Source organism: Notamacropus eugenii, chromosome 5 (assembly GCF_028372415.1).
Source record: "Notamacropus eugenii isolate mMacEug1 chromosome 5, mMacEug1.pri_v2, whole genome shotgun sequence".
Taxonomy (NCBI): Eukaryota; Metazoa; Chordata; class Mammalia; order Diprotodontia; family Macropodidae; genus Notamacropus; species Notamacropus eugenii.
Window position 1 is genome coordinate 128,358,502 of NC_092876.1, and position 25,552 is coordinate 128,384,053.

A 25,552-nucleotide genomic window follows, 5' to 3' on the forward strand; every position below is an offset into this window, starting at 1 on the left:
ATTTGTGTTCACATGCTAAGTTCATATGCTAAGTTTATGAAGTGCTTTTCTCACAATAATCTTGCCAAGTAGGGAGTGAAATAGGTAGTTGTCACCATGCTGCTTCTCAAAGGCAGAGATGAAGAGTCAGGGAAAGAAGGGTTTTAATGGTGAAGTACAAGTGAGGTTTGGGATAGATGGAAGAGAGTGTGGAGGCTATTCTAGTTAGAGGGATCAGCACTGGGTAAAAAATGAGCATGGGTTTGGGAGACATGCAGAAGTTATATAACAAGCAGAGGTGGTTGAAGACTTCCAAAGTGGGAACTGGCCAAGAGTCAGTCGCTTAGTTTTCTTCTTCTAGCCTGTTCACAGACATCACAGAAAATCAACTCAAGCTCAGTTTCAGTGTACTCTTGCTGGGATCTATCACACAACAGCTCCCATGCATAATTTTCCCAGACCATAATATGGCTTTAGCTATATATGTGTTTGTTGTTTTGAGTCTTCAGCCGTTTTATATTAAGTAGCAAATACAAAGGAAAATGAGATGTTTAAGTGGCATGTGGATGGCTTTGTACCAGACTATTTAACAGAATGGCCCTGGAATACTAAGAAAAAAACAACAACTAATTTTCAAGGTTGTGACTCTGAATTGTTACACCTGGGTTTGGTTTTCTTAGGACTAGAAAACAGAGATTCCTTTTGGAAAGGAATAAAATTGGCATAAATATTGGCATAAAATACCAAGATTACCTAGGTCTTACTGTGCTGAAGCAAAAGCTCTAGATGACTCACTGTCTTTCCGTTGCATGCTGATCATAATCCATGCCTTTGCTCACATCATTGTTCAAGATTGGTATAGATATTTTCTGCCCCATAGCCTACCCTCTCTTCAGCTCTGCCTGTTGAAATCCTTACCTTTCTTTGAGTAGCAATTCTGATGATACCTCTTCCATGAAACCTCCTTTGAGTTCTCAAAATTGGCATTCAGACTCAGGTCTCCTGAAATGATTTCTCCCTCACAGATTTTCAAGGCTGGAAGTGACTCAAGAAGACAACACATACCTTATCAAGAACTGCTTCTACCACATATCCTGACAAATGCTCATTCAGTCCAATACAGGCTGGTTAAATTAGGCTCCTTCCATGCAAGGACTTTGTTTTAGTTTTATTGATGTTGTTTGTTTTTATATCTCATTCATTTTTTATTTTACTTCTTCTCCCTTGCCAACCTGGTGAGCGTGCCATTAGTAAAGACAAAAACAAAACAAGCACAAAACCAACTCAGCAAAACCAACACACAGATTGTCTGATAGCATAGGCAGTGATTCTACACTCATAGACCCCCACAAAGTACAGGGTACAGAATTCTCCTTTTGTATTATCACTGTTTATGTGTCCTGTCTCCTTTATTAGATTCTAAGTGACGTGAAGGCAAGAACTAGTACAGTGAGGACACTAGATACAGAGCAATAAAAGCTGGGTTTGAATCCAGATTTTATACCTATTACCTGTGTGACTTTGGTCAGGTCTCTCATCTCCACTTCCTGGCTTCTTTGACTTCCTTCTACCTAAAATCCCACCTCCAACAGGAAGCTTTTCCCTATTCCCCTTAATGCTAGTGTCCTCCCCCTGTTGATTATCTCCAATTTATTCTGATCATAGCTTATTTGTAGCTAGTTGCTTGCAAGCTGTCTCCCCTATTAGATGGTGACCTCTTGGATGGGGTTATTTTGGCCTTTTGAGGGGTCTCTCCAGCACTTAGCACACTACTTGGCATATAGCAGGGACTTAAAAAATGTCTATTGACTGATTTCCCCTCATTGGACCTTTGGCTTCTTCCTCTGCAAAATGGGGACTCAATAAGCATTTATTAGGTGCCTACTATGTGAAAAAAAAATTCCTCAAGGCATTTACATTCTTCTAGTAGGATGCAATATTTATACAGGTAAGTCATTTGAGGAGAGGAAAGGCACAAACAACTAGGGAGATCAGAAAAAGCTTCCCGATCTCCTTATCACAGAAACCAGAGCTGGAAGGGACCTAAATTTTAACTTAGTTCAAGCTCCTCATTTAGGTGGAACCTAAGATGAACCTTGAAGGATGCTAAGGATTCTAAGAGGAATAGGGGAGGAGGGTGTACATCCCGGGCATGCAGCCAGCTTGTGTGTGGACATGGGAGAAGAAATGTCAAGTCTTAAGAACAGAAAAAGGATAATTTGTGAGGGGAAGTCATGTATAATGATCCTGGAAAAGTGGGTCGGACCCAGACTACGAAGAACTTGAAATGACAAGCTAAGGAAATATTTTATCTTGGGGACAATAGGAAGCCACGAGAGCTTGAGAGAGGAGTGACATGGTCAGACCTGTTTTTCACTAAGATTATTTTGGCAGCTGTGTGGAGGACAGAATGAAAAGGGAAAAGACAGGAAGCTGGAAGATCAATCAGAGGGCTACTACAATAGTCTGAACAATCATAATCCTTGCATTATCTGTCTTAAAAAGGTTGCAAGGAAAACCCTTTGTAAATTTTAAAGTACTAGAGTAAAGGGACTTATTGGTGATCATCATTTTCATTTATTTTAAGTGAATCAACAGCATGATACAATTCTGAGGTCTGCTAAAGGGAGGAATTCAGTGACTATATAGACCGGCAGCAGACTTGGCCTACTTTGTATTCAAAGAACATGTAGCACTTTGCCTTTTGGGGGGGCCAATTTATGAATGGTAACAACCACACAGGAAATGAAAGTGTTTTGTTTTACAGAGAAATAAAATCCTCCTTGAGGGGAATGAGTTTTTTTAGCCTTTGCTCCTGCGGTTCCTAGGTTCAGGGTACTCCCTGATCCACTCTGTCACTCCTGGAACTTCTCCACTTTGCGGGTGCCAGACGTGTTAGTTCCTGCTGCACTGGAGGTTGTAACCTCCCTGTGTTCTGCTTCAATGGGCTCTACTCAGGACTCTTATGCATTCTTCTCCTGGCAAGTTACCCTAGGTATTCTCTTAAGAACTGTTTTATTAGCTCTCTTGGGTGAGAGCTCTGGGAAGAAGTTACTTATCCTTCACCCAGTTTTAATGATGGGGAAGGCTACAGAGAAAACCACTAATTAGCAAAGGAATGGTACATTGTAGGCACTGGAATCAGTCAGTCAATAAATGTTCAACAAACATTTATTAAGCAGCTACCATGTGCCAGGCCTTGTGCTCAGAACAGGGTTTCTGAATACTGAACAAATAATTCATTGACAGCTAAGGAGCAACCACCCAGTCTGCTTCCAGGGTGCACTACATACTACAAGTTCACTTTGTATCCATCCTGAAAGGTCATTTCAGCCCTTGACTCCTCCATGTATGACATTTCTCAAGACAAACCCTCTACTGTTGCCAAACACATGTTTTACCATCCTTTGAACAGACCTTGTGCTTTAATGTTGCTGTGCCTTGGCTTATGTTCCTCTTCATATCTTGTAAAAAAATTTTTTTAAAATGCTATCTTTTGCTTTCAGATTACATTCATTTCTGAATATCTCTCTCTTTTACTCATCAAACCTTTTCTTGTAACAAGGAATAAAAAGAAAAAGAAATGGTTTAGGAAAACCATACAATGTACCAGATGTCTGACAACTTGTTCCATAGTCCACATACCCACAGTTTCTCCTTTCTTCAATGCAAGAAGACATTTTCTTAATTACATTTTCTTAATTGCCATCTAGGAGGCTAAGCTTGGTATTTTCAATTTTGTTGGTTTTTTCGATTCGTGTTGATTTAGTCATTCCTGTTTATTTCACTCTATTAGTTCATAAATTGTCCCATGTTTCTCTGAATTCTTCATATGGTACAGAATTTTCTGAATTTTTTCTTATGGTTCAGAAATAATTACATAACATGAATATATTATGATTTGTTTAGTTATTCCCCAGTGATGGACATTTACTTTATTTTAGATTACTTGCTACTACAAAAAAAGTGACGCTGTGAATATTTTGGTATCTATGAGACTTTTCTTTCTGTCTTTGCTCCCCAGTGGCAGTGAAGCCAACGAATATGGAGATTAGGAGATTTTAGTCTCTCTCCTCAACCCTTTTCATAAAGTATAAGTACAAACTGATTCTTGGAATGGATGGAACAATTCACAGTTCTACCAATTATGTATTTCCTATTTTCGTTACCCCTCTGACACTATTTTCCATTTCTGCCAATTTTCTGGGTTGGAAATGTGATATTAAAGTTTTTTTAATGGGCAGTTTTTATAATAGTAATGTTTTGGAGCAGTCACATATATATAGCTGTTAAAATTGGCAATTCTTCTTTTGACTGCTTATCTACTAAAGAATGGCTCTTGCTCTTACATATTTATTAATTCCTTATATATCAAAGATTCCTGATCCTTATTAAAGACTTTCCCCCCAGTTGACAGTTTCCCTTCTTATTCTAGCTATGCTGCAAGTACATACATATGTGTGCAAAAATCTTTTAATTTCATGTTATCAAAATTGTTTATCTTTCATAATCATCTTTATCCTTGGTTAAGGGTTCTCCTCCTAGCTACAACTGTAAAAGTACCTCCATTCATTCTCCTCCTTTAAAAAAAAGTTATCAGCATTTATAGAGGGCTTTAATGTTTGTGAAGTATTAAAAATGTTATCTCATTTGACCCTCACAAAGTAGATGCTATTATTATCCCCATTTTATAGATGACAAAACTGAGGTTGAGAAATGTCAACTGACTTGCCTAGAGTCACACAGCTAGTAAATATGTGAGGAAGACTTGAACTCAGGTCTTCCTGACTTCATATCTAGTGCTCTATGCACTATGCCACATTAAAGCAGAACATTCGTCAAGGTTGTCCTTTATTAATATTAATTACAACACATTCTACATTGCTTTACAGAGTCAGGAAGGTCTGGGCAAGTCACTTAATTTCTCTCAGCCTCAGCTTCCTTATCCGTAAAATAAGTAGAATAATATCGCATATCTTCCTGGGCTTGTGATGATCAATTGAGATAATGTTTGTAAAGTGCTTTGTAAACCTTGAAGTGTTACATAAATGCTAGCTATTATTATAAAGCCCTTAACTCACAACAACCCAACAAGGTACATAATGCTAGTACTATTATACTAATTTTACTGGTTAAGTCAATTGTAGTTCAGAGAGGTAAAGAGATCCATCTATTACTATATAGCTTATAAGTCAAAGAACTGGAATTCAAACCCAGGACTACTGGTTTAAAGTTCAATGTTTCATTATGCTATTGTTTAATGTTTCTGTTCCATGAATTCTTGTGGTCTACTATGTTCTATCTTGGACTGTTTCTTTTAAGATTATCTTACATTTATTATTCATTTCTTACACTGTTAAATAATTTTCTAAGTATTTGCAACTATTTCTTCCAAAGATTATAAAGTCCTCAAAGAGGGGCACTGTGCCTTTTCCTTCTTTATATTCCTAATGGAACTGAAAACAAAGCCTTGCTCAAATATCTTTCTAGCACCTTTATCTGAATTTGATTACAATTGGAATATTCCTCTCTCTGGTTTTCATTCTTAATTTCTTGCTCTTATTCAACATATGTAATAAGTTGTCAAATCTTCTCATTTCTATTTTTACATCTCTCCGCTGATACAACTATCACCCTAATTCATATCTTCATCACCTCTTACTTGGACGACTGCAATTGCTTTCTTTGGGAATCCTGCCTTAAGTCTCTCCACTCTAATAAATCCTCTGCAAAGATGCCAAAGTGATTTTCCTAAATTCCATATCACACTGACCCCCTCCCCCTCAACCCACTGCTTCTTACTTAATAAAACTCAAATGACTTCCTTTGATCTCTATGATCAAATATAATAAATTCTTCTGTTTGTCAATTAAAACCCTTCACCAAGTGGCCCCTTCTCATCTTTCCAGTCATCTCACATTATTCCCCCTTCATGTACTCTGTGAAGCAATCATACTGGGCTACCTGCTGATCCTCAAACATGACAATACATCATCCATCTCTGCTTTTGCAATGTCTATCATGGGTCTGATATGTTATTTCTCCATTTCTCCATCTCTTGGAATCCCTGGTTTCTCCAATAGGCTTTTCTTGGTTCCTTTAGCTTCTAGTGCCTTCTCTTCAAAGGTTATTTCGTATCTGCTTTGCATATGTTTTGTATATACATAACTTGCATACACATCATGTTGTCTCTCTTTACAAAGTAAGCTCCTTGAGGGCAGATCCAGCTTTATTTTTGATTCCATATCCAAAGTGCTTAACATGGTATCCAGCAAGTGCTCAACGATTGCTTGTTGTTGATAATCATCAATTAAAGGTATGAGACTTCTATTTGTTCTACAAATCTTAGGCTTCTTTCCTTCCTTTTCCTTGATGTCTACTTTCCAATACATTTCTCTCCATCTTTCCATATGTCCACCTTCACAATGTAGTCACTGAGTATCATAGTCTATGTTGATTTAATTTGGAGGGTCTTGAGGCTTTTGTAAAATGTCATTCTTGCACTGTCATTCTCTACAGATGATGCTGGTGTATATGATAAAATTCTAACCATGGCAGTCCTTTTCCAAATATTTATCTTAAGTACTGCAATATGAGAATACCACTTGAGTAGGGTAAATGCATCAGGAGCACTCTCTTCAGAACAGGCTTGGCAGGCCCTAAGTGTGGTGAGTACCAGTGGTTTTTGATTGGAACTGCTATTTCAATGGCACAGGAACTCCTGGTGAGGAAACGCCCTCTGTATTGTAGGACGATGGCAGTGTGTGCAGACCTAGAAAAGGCCAAATTACCTAAAAATACCCCAGGAAAGTTCTAAAAATGCACCAGAAGGAAAATATAGAACAAAGAGAATCAGCTATAAATTCTTCCACCCAATCCAAGACTGTACAAAACACTGTTAGAATCCTGTGGAAACCTGAAATGAGGGCAGGCAGAAGGCAGGCTTAGTGGGAAGCATCCTGGCTCCATAGTAAGAGATGAATGAGCCTGAAGGCAGTGTCCAGTGCAGGGTTTCCCCAGAAGCCTAGATGTAGGAGGAGACAGTATAGGCTGTCCATGCACAACTCAGCCTCCAGGCAGCCTAAGACTGAACCACAGTAGGAGATAAGGCCAGACAATTCCTGGAGAAGGCCTAGTCTCAAGCAATATATTCAGAACCAAACAGGACCCTAATCATATCAACTGGGAGTTTGAGAGCAGAGTTTGAATCAAGCACAAGACCTCAACTCAGAGAGTGAGGCTAGAGATATAAGTAAATGGAAAAAAAGAACTAAGAAAACAATGAAGAAATACCTTGAATGCCCAAGGGGTAAAGCCTAAAAGAAAAGAGTAACTTCATTAAGTCCAAGTAGTGTCTCAGAAAAAAGCAATGTTGTTGTCATAAAGAATACAAGAGTATCTGGAAAAAATGAAATGAGATACAAAATAGAAAGGCTAAAAGTAGGAACAACTGGAAGGACCTTAGAACAAATGATGGATTGTCTGCTCCAAAAATTAGAATGGACCAAAAAGAAAATAATGACTCAACGAGGCAACAAGAAACATCAAAACATAATTTCAAGATAAAAAAAAAAGCAAAGAAATGTAAGGAATTTAAAAAAACCCAACCTGGAAAAGAAATGAAGAAAAGATAACCTAACAATCATCAGATTACCTGAAAATTAGGACTATAAAAAGCTCAGATACTATATTTGAAGAAATTATAAAAGAAAGTTGCTCAAACCTCTTAGAGTCAAAGAATGGTATAAAAACAGAAAGAATCCACTAGTCATCTCATGTAAATAACTCAAATGAAAAACCTTTGGAATGTCATAGCTCAAATCCAGTGATCACAGGTCAAATAGCCAAAAAGAGAAAGTTCAAATAGCAAGGAATTACAGTGAGGTTACCACAAGACTTGACAGCTGCCACTACAGGCTTGGGATATGATTATTTCTACATGGCAAAAGAATAACATATCCAGTAAAACAGAATATAATCTTATTGACATGGGCAGCTAAGTGGTTCAATGGATAGAGCACTGGCCCTGGAGTCAGGAGGACCTGAGTTCAAATTCAACCTCAGACACTTGACACTTACTAGTTGTATGACCCTGGGCAAGTCACTTAATCCCAACTGCCTCGTGCTCTTCCTCCTCTCCCCCCCAAATCTCATAGATGGAACAACAGAAATTTAATGAAACAGAAAATTTCTAAAGATTCCTGACGAAAAACTCAGACTGAGAAGATACTGTGATATAGAAATATAGAAGTCAAGAGGATAGAGAAGTATATATATATATTTGATCAACTGGAATGGACTACACAAGGATGAACTATTTTACATGTGGATGTAGAAGAAATAAGGTCTTCTCGAAACATGAATGTCTTTAAGGTGTCTAGAGATGGTTTTATTGTTTTGATAGACTCAGGAGAGGAGAGAAATGGAAAGGGACAATACAGACAAGATAAAGTAGAACAAGGGATGGGAACTCACTACTTTATATAATAGAGATGTATGAGGAGTACGAATACATGGAGGATGAGGTGGGGCAGGGGCATAGGTATCCCATGAACACTTTCATCTGAACTGGACAGAGGAAGATTGAACACACACATATAGAACATGGTCTGGAAATATCTTAAACTCAATGGGGACGGGGGGAAAAAGGACTTAAGAGGGAAAGCAGGAGAGGTAAAGGAAAAGTAATACCTGTGATTGGGCATGGGTTTAGGGGAAGAGAAGAATAAGGGAGCAGAAAAATGTAGGTTCATTTATAGACCACAAATGCTAGTTAAACTCCTCTTTTACCTCTTTCCTTCTTTGTAAAGAGGGTGGTGAGCAGTAAAAGAGAAAAAAGTACAGGGGAACAAAAAAAGATACACAATTAACAATATCAAGAATAGGATGAATTTGTCCATAAAATAGAGAAGAGAGTGGAATGGATAAGAAAGGAGAATCAAACAGTATGTTGTCTACAAGAAAATCACTTGAAACATAAATATTTACATAGACAAAGTGAGAGGTTAGAGTGTAATGTTATAGGTATGTTATATATATGTTATAGGTAAACTTAAGAAAGCATGATAGTAATTATGATTTCAGATAAAACTACAATAAATATAAACACGATAAAAAGGGATAAGGGAACCATATTATGCTTAAAAATAGGCAACATAATGAATCCATATTAATGCTTAATATATATGCATGAGATGCTTAACATCACACATCGAAATTTAAAGAAAAAGTTTGTCAAATTATAGGGAGAATACAAGAATAAAACTACAGTAGGAGGGGGTCTCAAAGTACCCCTTTCAGACTTAGAAAAACTGAACAAAAAGATAAAGGAGAAAGATGTTATAGACCCAAACAGAACTTTACAAAAATTAAGAGATGATAGATCACGTGTAATTATGGACTGGCAATATAAAAGAGTTTCCCCATTTTTCACCTACACATGGTAGTTTTACAAAAATTAACCACATGTTGGAGAATAGAAACTTCACAGGAAATGGAGAAAAGCATAATTGTGAAACATGTTCTTTACTGATCACAAAGCAATAAAAATCAGATAAAATAAAGGTCCTCTGGAAAAATGCTTAAAAATTAATGAGATAAGATAATTTAATTCTAAGGAACTGATGGGTCAAAGAACAATTCAGAAAATAGTAGAACATTTCAAAGAAAATTATGAGACAATAAGCTAAAACATTTAGCATTAGAGAACATTTATATCTCTAAATCATTTCATCAACAAAAGAACAAACCAATAAATTAGACATGCTACTAAAACAAACTAGAAAAATATCAAATCAACTGCACCCTCACTGAACACCAAAGCAGAAATTCTGAAATTTAAAGAGATTAAAAAAATTGAAACCAAAACAAAACACTGAATTGAAAAATATAATTAGGAACTATCTTAAAAGAAAACTAATAAAAATAGATAAAAATGTAATCTGATTTTAAAAAGAGAAGAAAATTAATTATATAAAAAAATGAAAAAAAAGGAGAACTCACACTAGGTGAAGAGGAAACAAAAGATACGGTCAAAAATATTTTGCCCAGTTATGTGTCAACAGAACTGATTACTTAGATTATACAGACGAATGCTTCCAAATACAAAATCTTCAGATAAACAAAAGAAATAAATTACTAGGAAAAAAAATTGAACAAGCTATATGTGAGCACCCAAATGGGAAAAGAAACCCCAGTACCAGAAGGATTTACAAGTGAATTCTGGCAAACATCCACAGAATTAATTTAAAATATTGCATAAAATTCTTCGCAAAAAAGGCAGGAAATGAAGGGAGCCTTTCAAAGTCTTTATGATACAAACATGATTTTCAGAGCTAAACCAGGGTGAGACAAAACAGAAAGAATATGTCTATCAATTGATGCAAAAAATTTGAAATGAAATACTAGCAAACAGGCTATAGCAACACATTATGAAGATTACACACAATAACTGGGTTGAATTTATGCCAGGAGTACAGGTTTGGTCCAATATAATGAAAACTACAAATATAATAGGTTATACAAATTTATAAAAAACATATGTTATAACAATAGATACTGAAAAAGCTTTAGACAAAATCCAATACTTATTTCTATTAAAAATACTAGAAAGCATAGGAATAAGTAGACTTTTCCTTAAATGCTAAGAAACGGCTTTCTCTCCTCCCCTCTCTCTCACATACGTGTGTATATGTATATCTATCTATCTACACCTACATGCATACAAAAATGGAGAAAGTTTGAGTTCTTTAAAATAAGAACAGGCATGGATGTCCACAATCATCATTATTATTTAACTTAGTTCCAGAAATACTAGCTATAACAGTAATACAAGAAAAAGACATTGAGACTATGACCAACTATAGGCAAAGATGAAACAAAATTATTTCTTTTCTGTAGATGCTCTGTCTAAAGAACCATAAAAAAATCAGTTAAAAATTAACTGGAACAATAGTAAATCCAGCAGTGTTATACGATATAAAATAAATCCACATAAATGAAAAATGTTCTTGTATTCTACCAACAAAATGAGCAGGAAGAGATAAAGAAATTACAATAAAAATAACTATGAAATTATGCAACTACAAAATATTCTTTACAGAAATAAAGACAAATGTAAATAATTTCTCCTGGGTAGATCACACTGATAAAATAACAATATTAGCAAAGCTAATTTATTTATTCAGTGCTATCCTTAATGACCAAAGTTTTATTTTACAGTGTTAAATTCTGGAGGAAAAAAAGTACAGAATTTCAAAGGAAGTAATGAAAAAAAGTAGAAAAGAAGAGGGGCTAGCAGTGTCAGATTTCAAACTGTAGTACAAAGAAGTAATTTTCAAAATAATTTGTTATTGGCTAAAAAGCAAGAGATTTCAGACAGATTAGATTCACAATTTACAGTAACAAATAAACATCAGAGCATAGTATTCAATAAACCCGGAGCCCCTTCCTCCACCTTTAATTGGGACAAGAACTCACATTTGACAAAAATGGCTGTAAAAAATGGAAAGCAGCCTGGCAGAAATGAAGTACAATGTCTTATGTCATATACCAAGGTGAGGGCGGCTAGGTGGCACAGTAGATAGAGTGCTGCAACCGGAGTCAGGAAGACTCTCTCCCTGAGTTAAAATCCAACTTCACACACTGACTATGTGAACTTGGGCAAATCCTTCCAGTATCTTTGCCAAGAAAACCCCAAATGGGGGTTACAAAAAGTCAGATACAACTGAACAATAATACCAAAGTAAACTCCAATTGAACACAAGACCTAGAAATAAAGTGACAGCACAATCAAATTAGAGGACCAATGAATAATTTACCTTCCTAATTCTCTAAATCACTAACAATTAAAGAAATGAAAATTAAAGAAACTCTGAGGTTCCACTTCATGCTCATCAGATAGGCCAAGATGACGAAAGAAGGAAACGTCAAATGTTGGAGTAGTATAAAAAAGATACAGTGTTGCCCTATTGGCAGAGCTCTGAATTGGTTCTACACATTTTGGAAAGCAATTTGGCACTATGCCCAAAACATTTACTAAAATGTGCACACCTTTTATCCCTGCTATACCACTACTAAGCCTAGTATCTAATTTCAGATAAATTAAAGAAGGAGGGGAAGGATCTATATGTAGGAAAATAATGATAACTGCTCTTTTTGATGTGTCCAAAAGTTGGAAGCTAAGGGTGGCATCCTCCCTACTGGGAATGGCTAAATAAATTATGGTAGTTATGTTGGTATACATGGCAGTATATTATTGTACTGTAAGAAATGATGAAATGGGGCAGTTTTAGAGGAAATTGGGAAGAGTTCTATGAACTAATGTAAGGTCAAATGAGCAGATGATTCATGTAACAATAGCATTATAAAGAAAAATAACTTTGAAAAGGCTTAGGACTTTCATTAACACAGTGATAAACCATGAGTCAAAAAGAATGAAGACTAAAACATGCCACGGACCCTCCTGACAGAAAGGTGATGAATTTAAAATGTAGAAAGAGACATTTATTTTTGTACATGGTTACTATGGGAATTTGCTTTGCCAGACTATGAAGTTAAGTATTGAGGGGTCAATTAAAAAAAAATTATTTAATGAGGATTGAGAAACAAGAAAGATAAATTAATAAAAAAAGTAAAGACAAATATGCTAATGTTAAAGACAAAAAGAAAAGAATTAGAAGGAAGAAAAATTTTACCTCTCAGGTCTGTGGATAATGGAAGTGTTCAATGACAAAGAAGGGACAGAGAGGAACATAGACGACAAAAAGGATAATTTTCTTTATTTAAGTTTAAACAAGTTTTGCAAACAAAATCAATGCAGTTAAAATTAGAAGAGAAACAGGTAGGTGGAGAAAAAAATCTTTACAGCAAGTTTCTCTAATAAAGATTTTATATTCAAGATACTTAAAGAACTCAAATCTACAACAATAAGAACCATTCTACAGTCAATGGGGACTTGGTCAAAAGAGAAGAAAACATAGTTTTCAAAGAAGATATCAAGCTATCAATAGCTATATGAAAAAAATCTTTCACATGACTAATAACTAGAAAATGCAAATTAAAATAACCCAGGTTCTATCTCATTCCCATCACACTGACAAAGATGACAAAAAAGGAAAATGATAAATGATGGAGGGGCTATAGGAAAACTCAGCCTACCAATGTTATTCTCTAAGACTTATAAAGTGCAAAACTGTACTGGTAAATAATCTCCCTCTCTGTAGCTAGACCACATTAGATAATACATGTAAAAATGCTTGACTAACTTTAAAATTCGGTATAAATTTCAGCCACCATTAACTTTAATAAAATGGTAGCATGAACCGAAGGACTTTGGGGCTGGAGGGTACCTTAAAGATCAGCAGGTTAATAAACAAGCATTTATTAAAGGCCTGCTACATGCCAAGTACTGTACTGAGTGCTGGTGTTACAAGCACAATGAATGAAAAAATGCCCATTTTTGAGAGGCTCGCCTTCTAATGGAAGAAATACACATATATGTTGTTGTCTTTGTTCTCAAAGAGCACCATAACATCAAGGAGGTGATGCCATTACGTGCAAGTGAATTGGATTTAAGTGAGGCAAGGCTGTGCAAAGTCACCAGCCTCACTTTCTCCGCCAGAGCCAAGAGGCAAGATATAGATCAGAACAAATGGAGATGACCCTGATGCAGTAGGACACCTAACTCCTATCTTGCCACTTATATATGGCATAGATATAAAGCAGATAAATAAAAATATAGACAAAGCAGCTAGAGAGATGGTTGTTGGAAAGGGAGACCACCAGCAGTGAAGAATGACTTCATGTTGAAGATGGTGCTAGAGCTGTGTCTTACAGGAAGAGGGACTTTACGAGGCAGAGGTAAAGAGTATGTGCATTCCAGGCATGGGGGACAGCCAGTGCGAAGTCATGAGGTAGAGAGCTGGGTATGAAGATCAAACACACCAGTTTAGCTGGACTGAAGAGTATGGGAAGAGCCTAGAAAGATAGGTGGGGCCAAGTTCTGAAAGGCTTTAAAAGCTAAATAAGGAGCTAATATTTAACCCTCGAGGTAACAGGAAGCCCCTGGAGTTGACTGAGAAGAATATATGGCTAGCTCTTAAGGATAATCACTTTGGTAGTAGCACATAGAATGGAATAGAATAGTGAGAGATCTGACGCAGGGAGACCAATTAAGATGCTATTTCAATCATCTAAGTGAAAGGTCATGAGCATGTAAAAAATAAGGCAAGAGTGAAGTATACTGAATAAAGGTTGTCAAAGGCAATGTATTCATTTTACAGAGCAGGAAACTAAAGGCCGGAGAATGGAAGTGACTTGCCTGAGGTCACACAAGTGGTAAAAGAGCTGAGGCTATAATGCAGCTCTCTCAAACAGTTCAATGTTCTTTCAACTACACCATACCTTGCACCTTATACCTTATAACTGGCAAGAAGAAATACACTCCATTAGTTCCTTCCCAAGCAAATTCAAGAAGCATTTAATAAATGTCCACAATATGCAAAGCATATTGGGAATACAATAGTAGAAATTAAAAGAATTGGGCTACGAACCCAGGTCTTTAGACAAATTTAATCTCCCTCCATTTCACCATGCTGCTAGTCAACTTATCTAAGGGAACCCAATAATGCAAGCTATCAATACGGACCATGGCATAAGCGGGAGGATAGACCCTCATCAATGCCAAAATATACTGGGACAGCTGATTTTGCTGGCAGAAATGAAGGTTAGCCCAACATCTTACATCATTTATCACAATAAATTAAAAAAAAACGTGATCTGAATATCCAAGATCACACCATTAAAAGAACAGCAACCCAACAAAACACCAGAAGCAGATCATTTCCCTTCCATACTTAGCTAGGGGATGAATTCTCCCCACCCTCCCAGGAATTTTTTTCAGTTATAAAGCATTTATTTTTTCCCCTCCCACTTCCCCACACCCAGTAAAAAGAAAGAAGGAAAAAAAATACTGTAAAGATGATCAACTGTGAATGACTTAGCTCTTCTCAGCAATGCAATGTTCTAAGACAATTCCAAAGGACTCAGGCTTAAAAATGCTATCCACCTCCAGAGAAAGAACTAATGGGAGTCTGAATGCAGATAGAAGAAGACTATTATATTTCATTCAGTTTTTTCATGATTTTTTTTTGGGGGGGGGAGTGACTGTATTCTTTCACAACATGACTGATATGGAAATATGCTTCGCATGATTGCACATATATAACTATATCAAATTGATTACCATCCCAGGGAGAAGCGAGAAAACTTGGAACTCAAAATTTTAAAAAAGGAATGCTAAAAATTGTTTTTACATATTGTAACAGCAAGGACCCCGACATACACAGGAGGGTCTGCTGTATAGGTTCTTAGATCTGCTTTTCTAAAAGGAAAGCAGCTTTTGAGGGGTCGACAATCTACTTTAATCAAACACATATATCATTCACTTAGTTCAAGGGAAAAAGTCAGCACCATGAACTTCAGAGAAAATACAGAGAAATAAAGACCAATAGACAGGGCTTCTAACTGTCTGACCATAAGTAATACAGTTACTGAGAGAGAAGTACCAACATCTGGGTTTTCAAAGCTGGGGGGCTCCTGAGTGGCTACCCAGAGTCTTATCTGTGAGTAAGCCTCAAAACATACCTTAGGGTATACATACATTTTTCAGAGCGAGAGGGCATCCCTTGAGAACCAGTGCCTCATTAGAAATTAACAAAAGGCACTGAGGCCTAGTAACAGGCAAGATCTTTAACTCTCCCCCTTCCCCCATTAACCTTACATTAACATCACATATGTAATTGGGGAAAAAATATTATTTTGAATGGTAAAAAAAAAAAAATCTCCTAAGTTAGAGTTTTGAATATAGAGGTACTTTTTGGATGTACTTCAGTAGGTCTTCAATTTTATCAATTTTGTATCAGTTTTATCAGGGAAGGTATTTGCTGCAAAGATGTAAACCAGCTATGGTCTATAATACCCTTGAATGTGACCTCAACCAGATTAAAGTCTAGTTCCTTATCTGATTTTATTGTATTGATATATATTGATATAAAAAGAAAAGAAAAAGAAATGCTTCCCTTTTATCTACCTGATTTGTTACTACATCTCAGGAGAAAATCAGAAAATTGTGCGTCATATATGGGAAGTATTTTACTATTTTCCAATATTTCATTGCATTTGAGCATGATAAAAATCCACTCAGGCCAGGAAGGTACTATTGCCACACTTTTACGTTTGAGAAAAATCAAGGCTCAAAAGGGCATATGTTCAAGAACTACACTGCAAGATGGCAGCAGGCCTGGGACAAGAATGCAGATCTCTATCCTTTATACTCTTTTCATTAACTTCTTTTCTTCCTTACCCTTACCCTTCCTCAGCCACAATGCAGTGTTGTAGAAGGGTCCTTTACATATTATCTTGTGCAGTCCCTCTGACCCCACCTCCTATTTTACTGAAGCCTAGCAACAATTACTTGCCAAAGGTCTCACAGATCATTTCTTTATTGTTCCCAGTATTTTGTTTTATTAACTTTCTAGTTATCAAATTCAAATTTATTTATTTTCTTAATAATGAGAAGTGTATCTGTCCTTTTTTTTTCTTCAAACTTCTCACTATAGAAGCAAATGTACAAATCAATCATAATTTTTGACCTCATGAGGTATTAAGGGGATAAATTTGAATTCTTATACTTGGGTTAATAAGTCCACATTAAAGGTATAAGATGGGGGAAACACGGCTATAGAGCAGCAAAAGTAAGGAACATTCTTGCAACAGACTCTATAAGTTTGATGTGAGTTTGACAATTCTGACCAGGCAGCCAAGAAATCTAACTGGCCATGGGCACTATTAAGAATGGTGTAGTATCCAGAATAAAGGAGCTGAGAGCTCCTTTGTGTGCTGCCCTGGATGAATCACATTTGGGGTATCGTTCTCAGTTGTGAACAGGGTATTTTAAGAAGTGTACAACCTAAAATTAGTCCAAAGAAGAGTGCCCAGGATAGAGAAGGATTTGAAAATCATGCCATATCAGGATCAATGGGCATGTCTGGATGGTTGGGGACGGGGGGCATGAGGAGGCAGGGGAAAGGAGAAGGGGAGGCAGATAAGTAACAAGCATTTGGAGGGCAGTCATATGGAAAAGACTTTAAATTCCCTTTACTTAGTCACAGAGGGCAGAGCTAGAAACAATGAATGAATGCTGTGGAGACAGATTCCAATTCAAATATACCAAAGAATTGCTAACAACTAAAACTGTGCAAAAGTAGAATGTATTCCTTCACAAGGTGACATGTGGAAACATCTCATGCTAGATCACTTTCAGGATGTTACTTGAATGTTATTCTTACTTGGGTATTTCTAACTTTGAGCTTCTAGAATTCTGTAATTTCTGATTCAAGGGAGAGAACTACAGTAGTGTGAGGAAGGTTTCTGAGAAACATTGCCCATGCTGTAATAGCTGGCTGGCTATTTTACAACTGAAACCAAGGGACTTACCATCTGACCATCAGCCCATGCTCCATGAAATTTTTCAGGTTAGGAAGAGTCTGTCTTAAATCAGGAGTCCCCAACCCATGTTGATATCTCAGCTGCAAAAAGAGAAAGAGAAAAGCAAAAAAACACCAACATGAAATGGGTAAGCACTGAAAATGGTCATTAATTCATTTATGAATTCACTCACTTAGAGATGGCCTGGATGAGGAACTACAGGGCACCTCTCCAAAATACCTCAGTCTTTTATAATCAACAAATTCCCTAGAATTCCCCTGGGTCCTGTCATGAAATAGGAAGAATCAGCCACTCACCATCTGCCTTGTAAGCCTCTCCCTTCACAATGGTTGCCAGAAGGAAGCCTATTACAGTATGCCCTAGGGGAGTGTTCATATGGCTAAACACTTGGGGCTAGGCCTTTTGTTTTCCCTTAGGCTTTCCTTGACTACTGGGGTCTCTCTATCTAGCCACCTACCTAGGTACATAGGTACATTCCTTGCCCTCCCCCCCTCCCCCGCAACTTGCTGTGGAATTGATAATAAAAATCAACCTTACCACTGCTACTGCTAAGGTCATAACAATTTACTGCCCTAAGATTCTGAGTAAAGCCACAGTAGAACCACTGCCACTCAGTATCCCTGTGATTTTGAGTTGTACCTAAGCTGAAACTCTTTGTCCTGGCCACCACTCTGTATTCTTCTATATCTAATGTCAGCCTCATCTTTCCTATTGTCCTTATCCCACTCTCTCTTACTCTACCATTATTCTTTCATAGGAGGATAAATCTAGAGCTGGAAGAAAGGACATAAGAATCCATCAAGTCTAAACACTCTCTCCCACCATTTTACAGATAAGTTCCTGAAGGGGTAGTTAAGTGACTTGTGTGTAGTGTGACAAAACTATTTAATGCCTGAGGTAGGATATGAACCCATTTGAACTAACCCAAGTTAGTGTTCCTAACTCCAAGTCCAGCACTCAGGAGTAGGGCCAGATTGTAGACTCAGGTTTTCTTGCTCCAAGTCTAGGGCCTATCTTCCACATTGTATTGCCTACCATTAGACTAAACTTTTCTATCAGTAGATTTGTTCATTTTTGGACACTCAACACTGATCAGAGACCTTGGCATATAGTAGGTATTTAACAAATCTTTGTGGGATTGAATTTTATAGTACTTTTTCTCCAGATAATCTCACTAAATTCTTTTCTAGTTTGGGTATGGCCTTCAGTTGATTTGGTCTATAAGTCAATGGTCCATTCATAGAAATAAATGTTCTGCATCCCTGACCTGGAGAGTTTTAATAGATAGTTTAGTCAGTCTTTCACAATAATCTGGGTAGAACAATGCTGAAGGGTCAGAGGAAGAGACTTAAATGACTCCTGATGACCACTAACAATTGCCTGTATCTATGTCTTGCAGAAAATATAAAAGCTTTTTCCATATACTGACTAAAGTAGAATGGCTGATGTCTATAGCACATTCCTAAATTCACTGTTTCAAAAAAATAAAAGCACAAAATTGTTTACACATGGGCATGTACATTTCACCTGTGATTCATACAGAAAAATATTAAATATCAAAAAAACATGTTTCAGTAACACCACACTGCATTTCTGAGGCAACGCACAGTGATGCACTGTCCCACTTTCAATAATAGAAGTTATATGTTAAATTCTCTTCAGATGCCACACTGAAAACATCTCTCTGTGATTGATTCAAACCAAAGAAAGAAAATGCAGGCATTCTAAATCATTACCTGGCCCTAAGATTCATGTTTTGTGGAGCATAACAGCTTTTTATTTTTAATTACTGGACTGTATAATTTTAAAACTAAATGAGATAATCTTTATAAGAGAGAAAACTGAGGCTCAAAGAGAACAAATGACTTGCCTAAAGTTACACAGCTAACTGATGGCAAAGCCAGTGCTAGAACAGGCATCTTCATTCCTAGTCCAAAACTTTTCTCATCACAACACATTGCCTTCATTTCAGATAAACAGAATCATCACCTTAATTTTCAACTAGATCTTCAAAGCATTTAGAGGTGGAAGGGACTTCAGAGAGATCATCTAGTGTGGTTGTCTCACTTTACAGAAGAAACAAATGAGGTGCATGAAGGTTAAATGACTTTTTTTATCTAAGGTTATACTGACAGTCAAGGAGCAGAACAGGAACTTGAACCCAGTTTATCTGACTCTAGGTCCAGTGCTTCTTATCGTGTCTTTTCAAAAAGTTTCATAATATAAACTATTCTGCAAGCTTTCCTCAGAATTCCTTTGGTTTACAGAGCCTTTCACCAAAAAACTGATCCTGTTTGTATTAATTATATATCAGTCAGAGAGATTTTCATACTGGCTTCCCTCACATTGTATGTGACAGGCAGGTGAGACCAAGGAGCTGTACCCCACCCAAGCCTCTAACCCTTAAGGATGTAAGGTCCTTGAAGGCAGGAACTGTTTAATTTTTGTCTTTGTTATTCCAGCATCTAGAACAGTATTTGGCACATGGATGTTGTCCTTCATCTTCGAAGAGGACCAAAATGACATCACCATTGTAAAGTGAAATTTCAGTATATATCCAACTGTGGCTGATCAGACCAATATGAGCTCAGGATGCTCTGCCACAGGTTGGGCACAGATAGCCCGTATGAATATTTGGGGTGGATATCCCAAATTTGCGCATCCTGCATTTACTTTTGTGCTGTCTCAATTCTGCTTTGCTCAAAGAGTATAGGACCTTTTCTTAGGTGGGCACGCCATGCTGAGCAGTCCTGTGTCATGTTGCACAGTCAAATCCAAAGTTCTTGAGAGAGACCTTGAGAGTGTCCTTGTGTCGCTTCTTCTGGCCACCATGTGATCACCTGCCCCATGCAAGTACTCCATAAAATCGTCTTTTTTGCAAGCATACATTTTGCATTTGAACAACATGGCCAGCCCATCAGAGTAGTACTCCCTGAAGCATAGTTTGAATACTAGGCAATTCAACTTGAGCAAGGACTTCAATATCTAGTACCTTTATCCTATTTGGCACATAGTCAGTGCTTAAGAAATGCTTGCTGAATAAATGGTGAATCACCTTGTCTAATCCTCTCCTTTTGCAAAGGAGGAAATTGAGGTACACACAGAGAGGCAGTGAATTCTTTCATTAAAGTAAGGCTTTACAGGAGGGTAAATGATTGAGGATGCTGTCCAAAGGACTTCTAATCAAGTATGATACAATTCTGTATCAAGTTGATACAGACATTCTCTAAGTCCTAATCAACTCAGAGAGTCCAGGACTTGCCACAGCAGTGGATTTCAGGGTTCAGCTAATACACTACTTTTTATGTGAAATCTTCTCTGACCATTCCAGCCTATGCTCTCCTTTCCCTAAATTGTAGAATTTAAAACTTCAGATAGTATCTTTCTTCTTTGTACTTCTTTCTTGTAATCGAACTAGACTGTAAACTGCTTGAGTCAAGGCCCATGTATTATATAGTCCAGAGTCCTAGCACAGTGCTATGTATACAAAATGAATTCAACACATATATACTGAATCAAATGTGCTGAATGAAATGAATTCTCATATGTAGAAGTCTTTAAGAAGAAGCTGGATGGCAACTTTTTAGGGATGATGTAGAGGGGATTCCCAAAATAGGCAGGAAAACCCTCCAATTCCAAGATTCTATTTTCCTAATCAGGGTATAATCGCCTAGATGTTAGGCACTTGTATATTCTCCTTCCATTGTTTCTCCCACTGAATGGTCTCTGCCTCAGTCAAAATGAGATCTCTTAAAGACCTTTAACTTGAAAAGGTCAAGGTCCTCTACAGCATCCTGGGCCATCTCTAGCTGTCCTGATCGATATCTGGCCACTGGTCCCAGAGGAGAAAGAGAGGCTGTTGACTTTGCAAAGTCCTCTTTCACTTAAATCCAATTCACCTGCATGTCATGGCATCACCTCTCTGATGTCATGGTCCTCTTCCAGAATAAAGGATAAACAGCAGCAAGAAAGTAGTTTCTCCATAGTGTTTAATATACATAGCAGTATTTAAATTGTATTAAAGCAGTATGAGTAAGAAACAGCCTGGCTCAGATGAAAGGGTTATAGGCATGTAGTGTAGGAGAAGAGCAACGGATCTGGAGTCAGAAGACTTAGGTTCAAATCCAAGTTCTGCTTGCTAGTAATGTGACCACAGATAAATCACTTTTTTTCTCTGGGCTTATTTATTCCCTTGTAAAATGGGAGAACCGAACTAGACTATCAATAAGGTCACTAGTTTTAAAAATAATTCTTATAAACAAAATAGACCCTTATATCTGGTAGTCATTTACCTTATCAAATATTAATTCTTATTGTATTTAACTTCAACTTGCCAGAAATAATAGTAACCATGATAATAATACACTTATATAAGACTTTAGGTTTGCAATACATGTCACATACACCATTTCAACCCTACTAGATAGATAATATAGTACTGTCATTCTGATTTTACAAAGGATAAAACTCATGTTCACAGAGATTCAAGGGAATATTGGTACACAGACCCACAGCCAACAAGATTGTGGAGGTGGGATTGATGTTCATGTCTCATTTATTCCAAGGTCAGCATTATATACACTACACTATGCTTATTTTCATGCTAAGAATATTTTTAAGAGGCTGATATACTGAATGTAAGTAAACCCAAATACACAAATCACTTTTAAATTACAGTCTGAAAGATAGTATGAACACACACTCAGGGATTTCAACAATACTAGGTGGCAGTGTAGTTCTGTCACTTAATCTGAGAGATGTAAGAAATCTGAAATTAATTGCACTTTTCTGAAGTGGGTGTTGCCTTTATTTGTGAATCCACACTGCCCCAGAAATTTGCTACAATCCATCGTAATCCATCGTAATCCCTCAGCAGGTTCAGATCAAAAGAAAAAGGTAGGCTTATACAATACACAGAAATAAGTAATACACACACACAAACACACATATGTATGTACGTGTGCATGTATGTGACCAAAAGTCTTTCTCTCAGTAGATAATGGCCAAAAGATATGAACAAGTAGTTCTCAAAAGGACTAATAAAGAAATTAACAACCGCATGAAAAAATGTTCCAAATCACTTACAAAAGAAATGCAAATCTAAACAATCCTGAGGTTTCACCTCACACCCAGCAACTGGCAAAAGTAACAAAGGATGGCAATAGTCAATACTGGCAGGGTTGTGGAAAGATAGGTACACTAGACTACACTGCTGGTAGAGATGTGAATTAGCATAATCACACTGGAAATTATGTAAATAATCAGAATATGGAATTATGCAAATAAAGTGACCAAAATGTCTATATCCTTTGAGCTAGAGATTCCATTACTAGGCTTACACCTAAGGTCTTTGATAAGAAAAGTCACAATATGCACCAAAATATTGATAACAGAACTTTTTGTGATAACAGAATTGGAATCAAAATAGATACTCAATGACTGATGAATGGCTAAACAAAGTGTTGCATGAATATAATATGATTACTGTGCTATAAGAAATGATGAAATGTGATGACTACAGAAAAAAGAGTGCATAAGAACTAATGAAGAAGAAAGTAAACAGAGTAAATAAAATAATATACATAATGTCTATAATACGATGAACAGAAAGAACTACAAAAAAGTGAATGCTGCAAAATTATAAACAACAAGCACGGTTTGAAAGAAGAGATGAGAAAATACTGTTACTCCACTCTTTTGCAGGGGTGGGAAGGCTAAAGTGTTACATGTATATATTTTCAAATACTTTTGATGTATTGATCAGTTAGGCTGATTTTTCCCATTATTTGCCTTAAAAATACTTGTTTTGTTATATATTTCTCTCTAAGAGGGGGAGGGAGGGAAAAGGGCTACGAGGGAAAGTTATGGTGATATAAAAAAGGACATAGGTAAAAACTTATTTAAACCAAAACAGAAAAAAGGTAGGCTCATATATACCATGGCATTCCTTTTCATATTGAATGTCAGGGCTGAAAATAGACATTAAGAGATGGTGTAGTCTAATTCTCTTATTTTATAAGTAAGGAAATTGAAGGCTTGAGAAATTAAGTGACTAGTTTGAAACTTCAATTAGTTAGCAGCACATCTAGAACTTTATTTTACATTTCCTAACTCTCAGTCTAATGCTTCTTTCATTCTGTAGCTAATACCCAGAGTATAATATTCATCAAAGCCTAACTGAAATGCCACCTCCTCTAGTAAGCCTTCTTTGATCCTTCATTGACAATATCCTTGCCAAATCGTATGCTTTGCAACTCCAATGTACTTTTAAAGTGATGTTATATATTTGTAACTATATGTGCTTTTGTTTTAGGCTAACACATTTCTCTTTTTATACCATCACACAGCCATTATCATATGACCTCAGAAGCCATCCAGTCTAGTCCATGTCTGAGCTATAATCTCACGAAGACATCCAGAAATGGGGAACACACTGTTTTCTGTGGCAGTTGATTCCACTTTTGGCCACTTCTAAATCTTAGAAAAATACGTCTTCCTATCAAGCTTATATCTCTCCTTAACTTCTGCCTACTGCTCTGAGTTCTGCCCTCTGGGACTTAAACCTAAATCCTGATTTCACAAGTCAATGTCATATATTTAGGCACAGTCAACATGTTCTCATCCTTACTCCTTATCCCTGAGCTCTCTGTTCTCCAAATTAAACATCTCTACTTCTTTTAACTGATCCTCATATAACATAGTCCCCTCACTCGTATTGGTCACCCTCCTCTGGATATGCTTCCATGTGTTGATATCACTTCCTAAAATGAACTACCTCAAAGTGAAGATAATGTTGGAGATACTTCACAATATTATTTCTCTTACCTCCTTAGTCCTATGTACTATAGTTTGTCTTTCTTAATATAGCTCAAGATCACACTAGATCGTTGGCTGTTATATCACACTATTGACACACTGAGTTTTCAGTCCACTAAAATCTCCAGTATTTTAAAGACAAACCCTAGTAGGGGGTTAATAATTTGGATACAAATGTAAAATTATACATTTATCCATATTAAATTTTATTTTATCATATGTAACTCAACATTGAAGCTTGCCAAGATTTTTCTAGATTCTTGTCTAATGTAGTAACTATGCCTTTTTGTCATGTGAAAACTTTATAAGCAAGTCATGTGTACCTTTATACAATTCTCTAATAAAAATGTAAATCAGCCCAGGACCAAATACTCTTTGCTGTGATTTTCTTTCAAGTCAATCTCTTTGGCTCCAGACAAATGACCAGTTATGAATTCACCTAACTGTACCACCATTAAGCTCCTATCTCTTCACTCAGTTTGCAAGATTAGCATGCTAGATTTTGTTTGGCTAAAATATGGCAATAACATTTTCCTGATATACTAGTCTGGAAAAATCTAGTAATCTTGTCAACAAAGAATATAGGGCTATAGTTGGGCATGATTTATTCTTGCAGCTATGATAGCTCTTCGTGATCATAGTTTCCTTTATCATTCTTTAATAATAATGCTTTAGCATTTTACCAGAAATTGAAGTCAACTCACTAATGGAGTTTACAGACCTTTTTCTGCACTTTTTCCTCCTAAATTGGGACATTTGTCTTTTTCTGGATCTATGGTACTTCTTTCAGAGATTACTGAAGAGAATTTGCTGATAATTACTGACAGATCACATTTGCAAGTCCTTTTAGTATCCTGGTGTGATAGGAACAATATCTGCCACATAGTGTAGGATAGCACATCTTTAAAGGCATGGAAAATATCCTCTAGACTTAATTAGCTCAGGAGACTAAGGCTACTGACATGTGGCCTAAGTAAAAAAAAAAAAAAAAAAAGTCAGGGCACAAGTCATAGGCTTCTCCTTAAATCTTCTTATAGGCAGATCACTGGGCAGCTAGGTGGTGCAATGGATACGATGGCAGGCCTGGAAATCAGTCTTCTTGGGTTCAAATCTTATCTCAGATACTTACCAGCTATGTGACCCTGGGTAAGTTACTTAGTCCTGTCTACTTCAGTTTTCTCATATGTGAAATGAACTGGAGAAGGAACTAGTAAACCACTCCAGTATCTTTGCCAAGAAAACCCCAAAC

At 36.7% G+C, this 25,552-nt stretch overlaps 1 protein-coding gene across 2 annotated transcripts in view; it reads right to left on the reverse strand.

The window, feature by feature from the left end:
- Positions 1-25,552, reverse strand: part of UVRAG (UV radiation resistance associated) — a 428,278-nt gene that overhangs the window by 45,045 nt on the left and 357,681 nt on the right. For both annotated transcript variants that reach the window (XM_072610800.1, XM_072610801.1), the window contains one exon: positions 17,476-17,567. In XM_072610800.1, the coding sequence (XP_072466901.1) occupies positions 17,476-17,567 (92 nt within the window). The remainder of the gene's footprint in view (positions 1-17,475; positions 17,568-25,552) is intronic.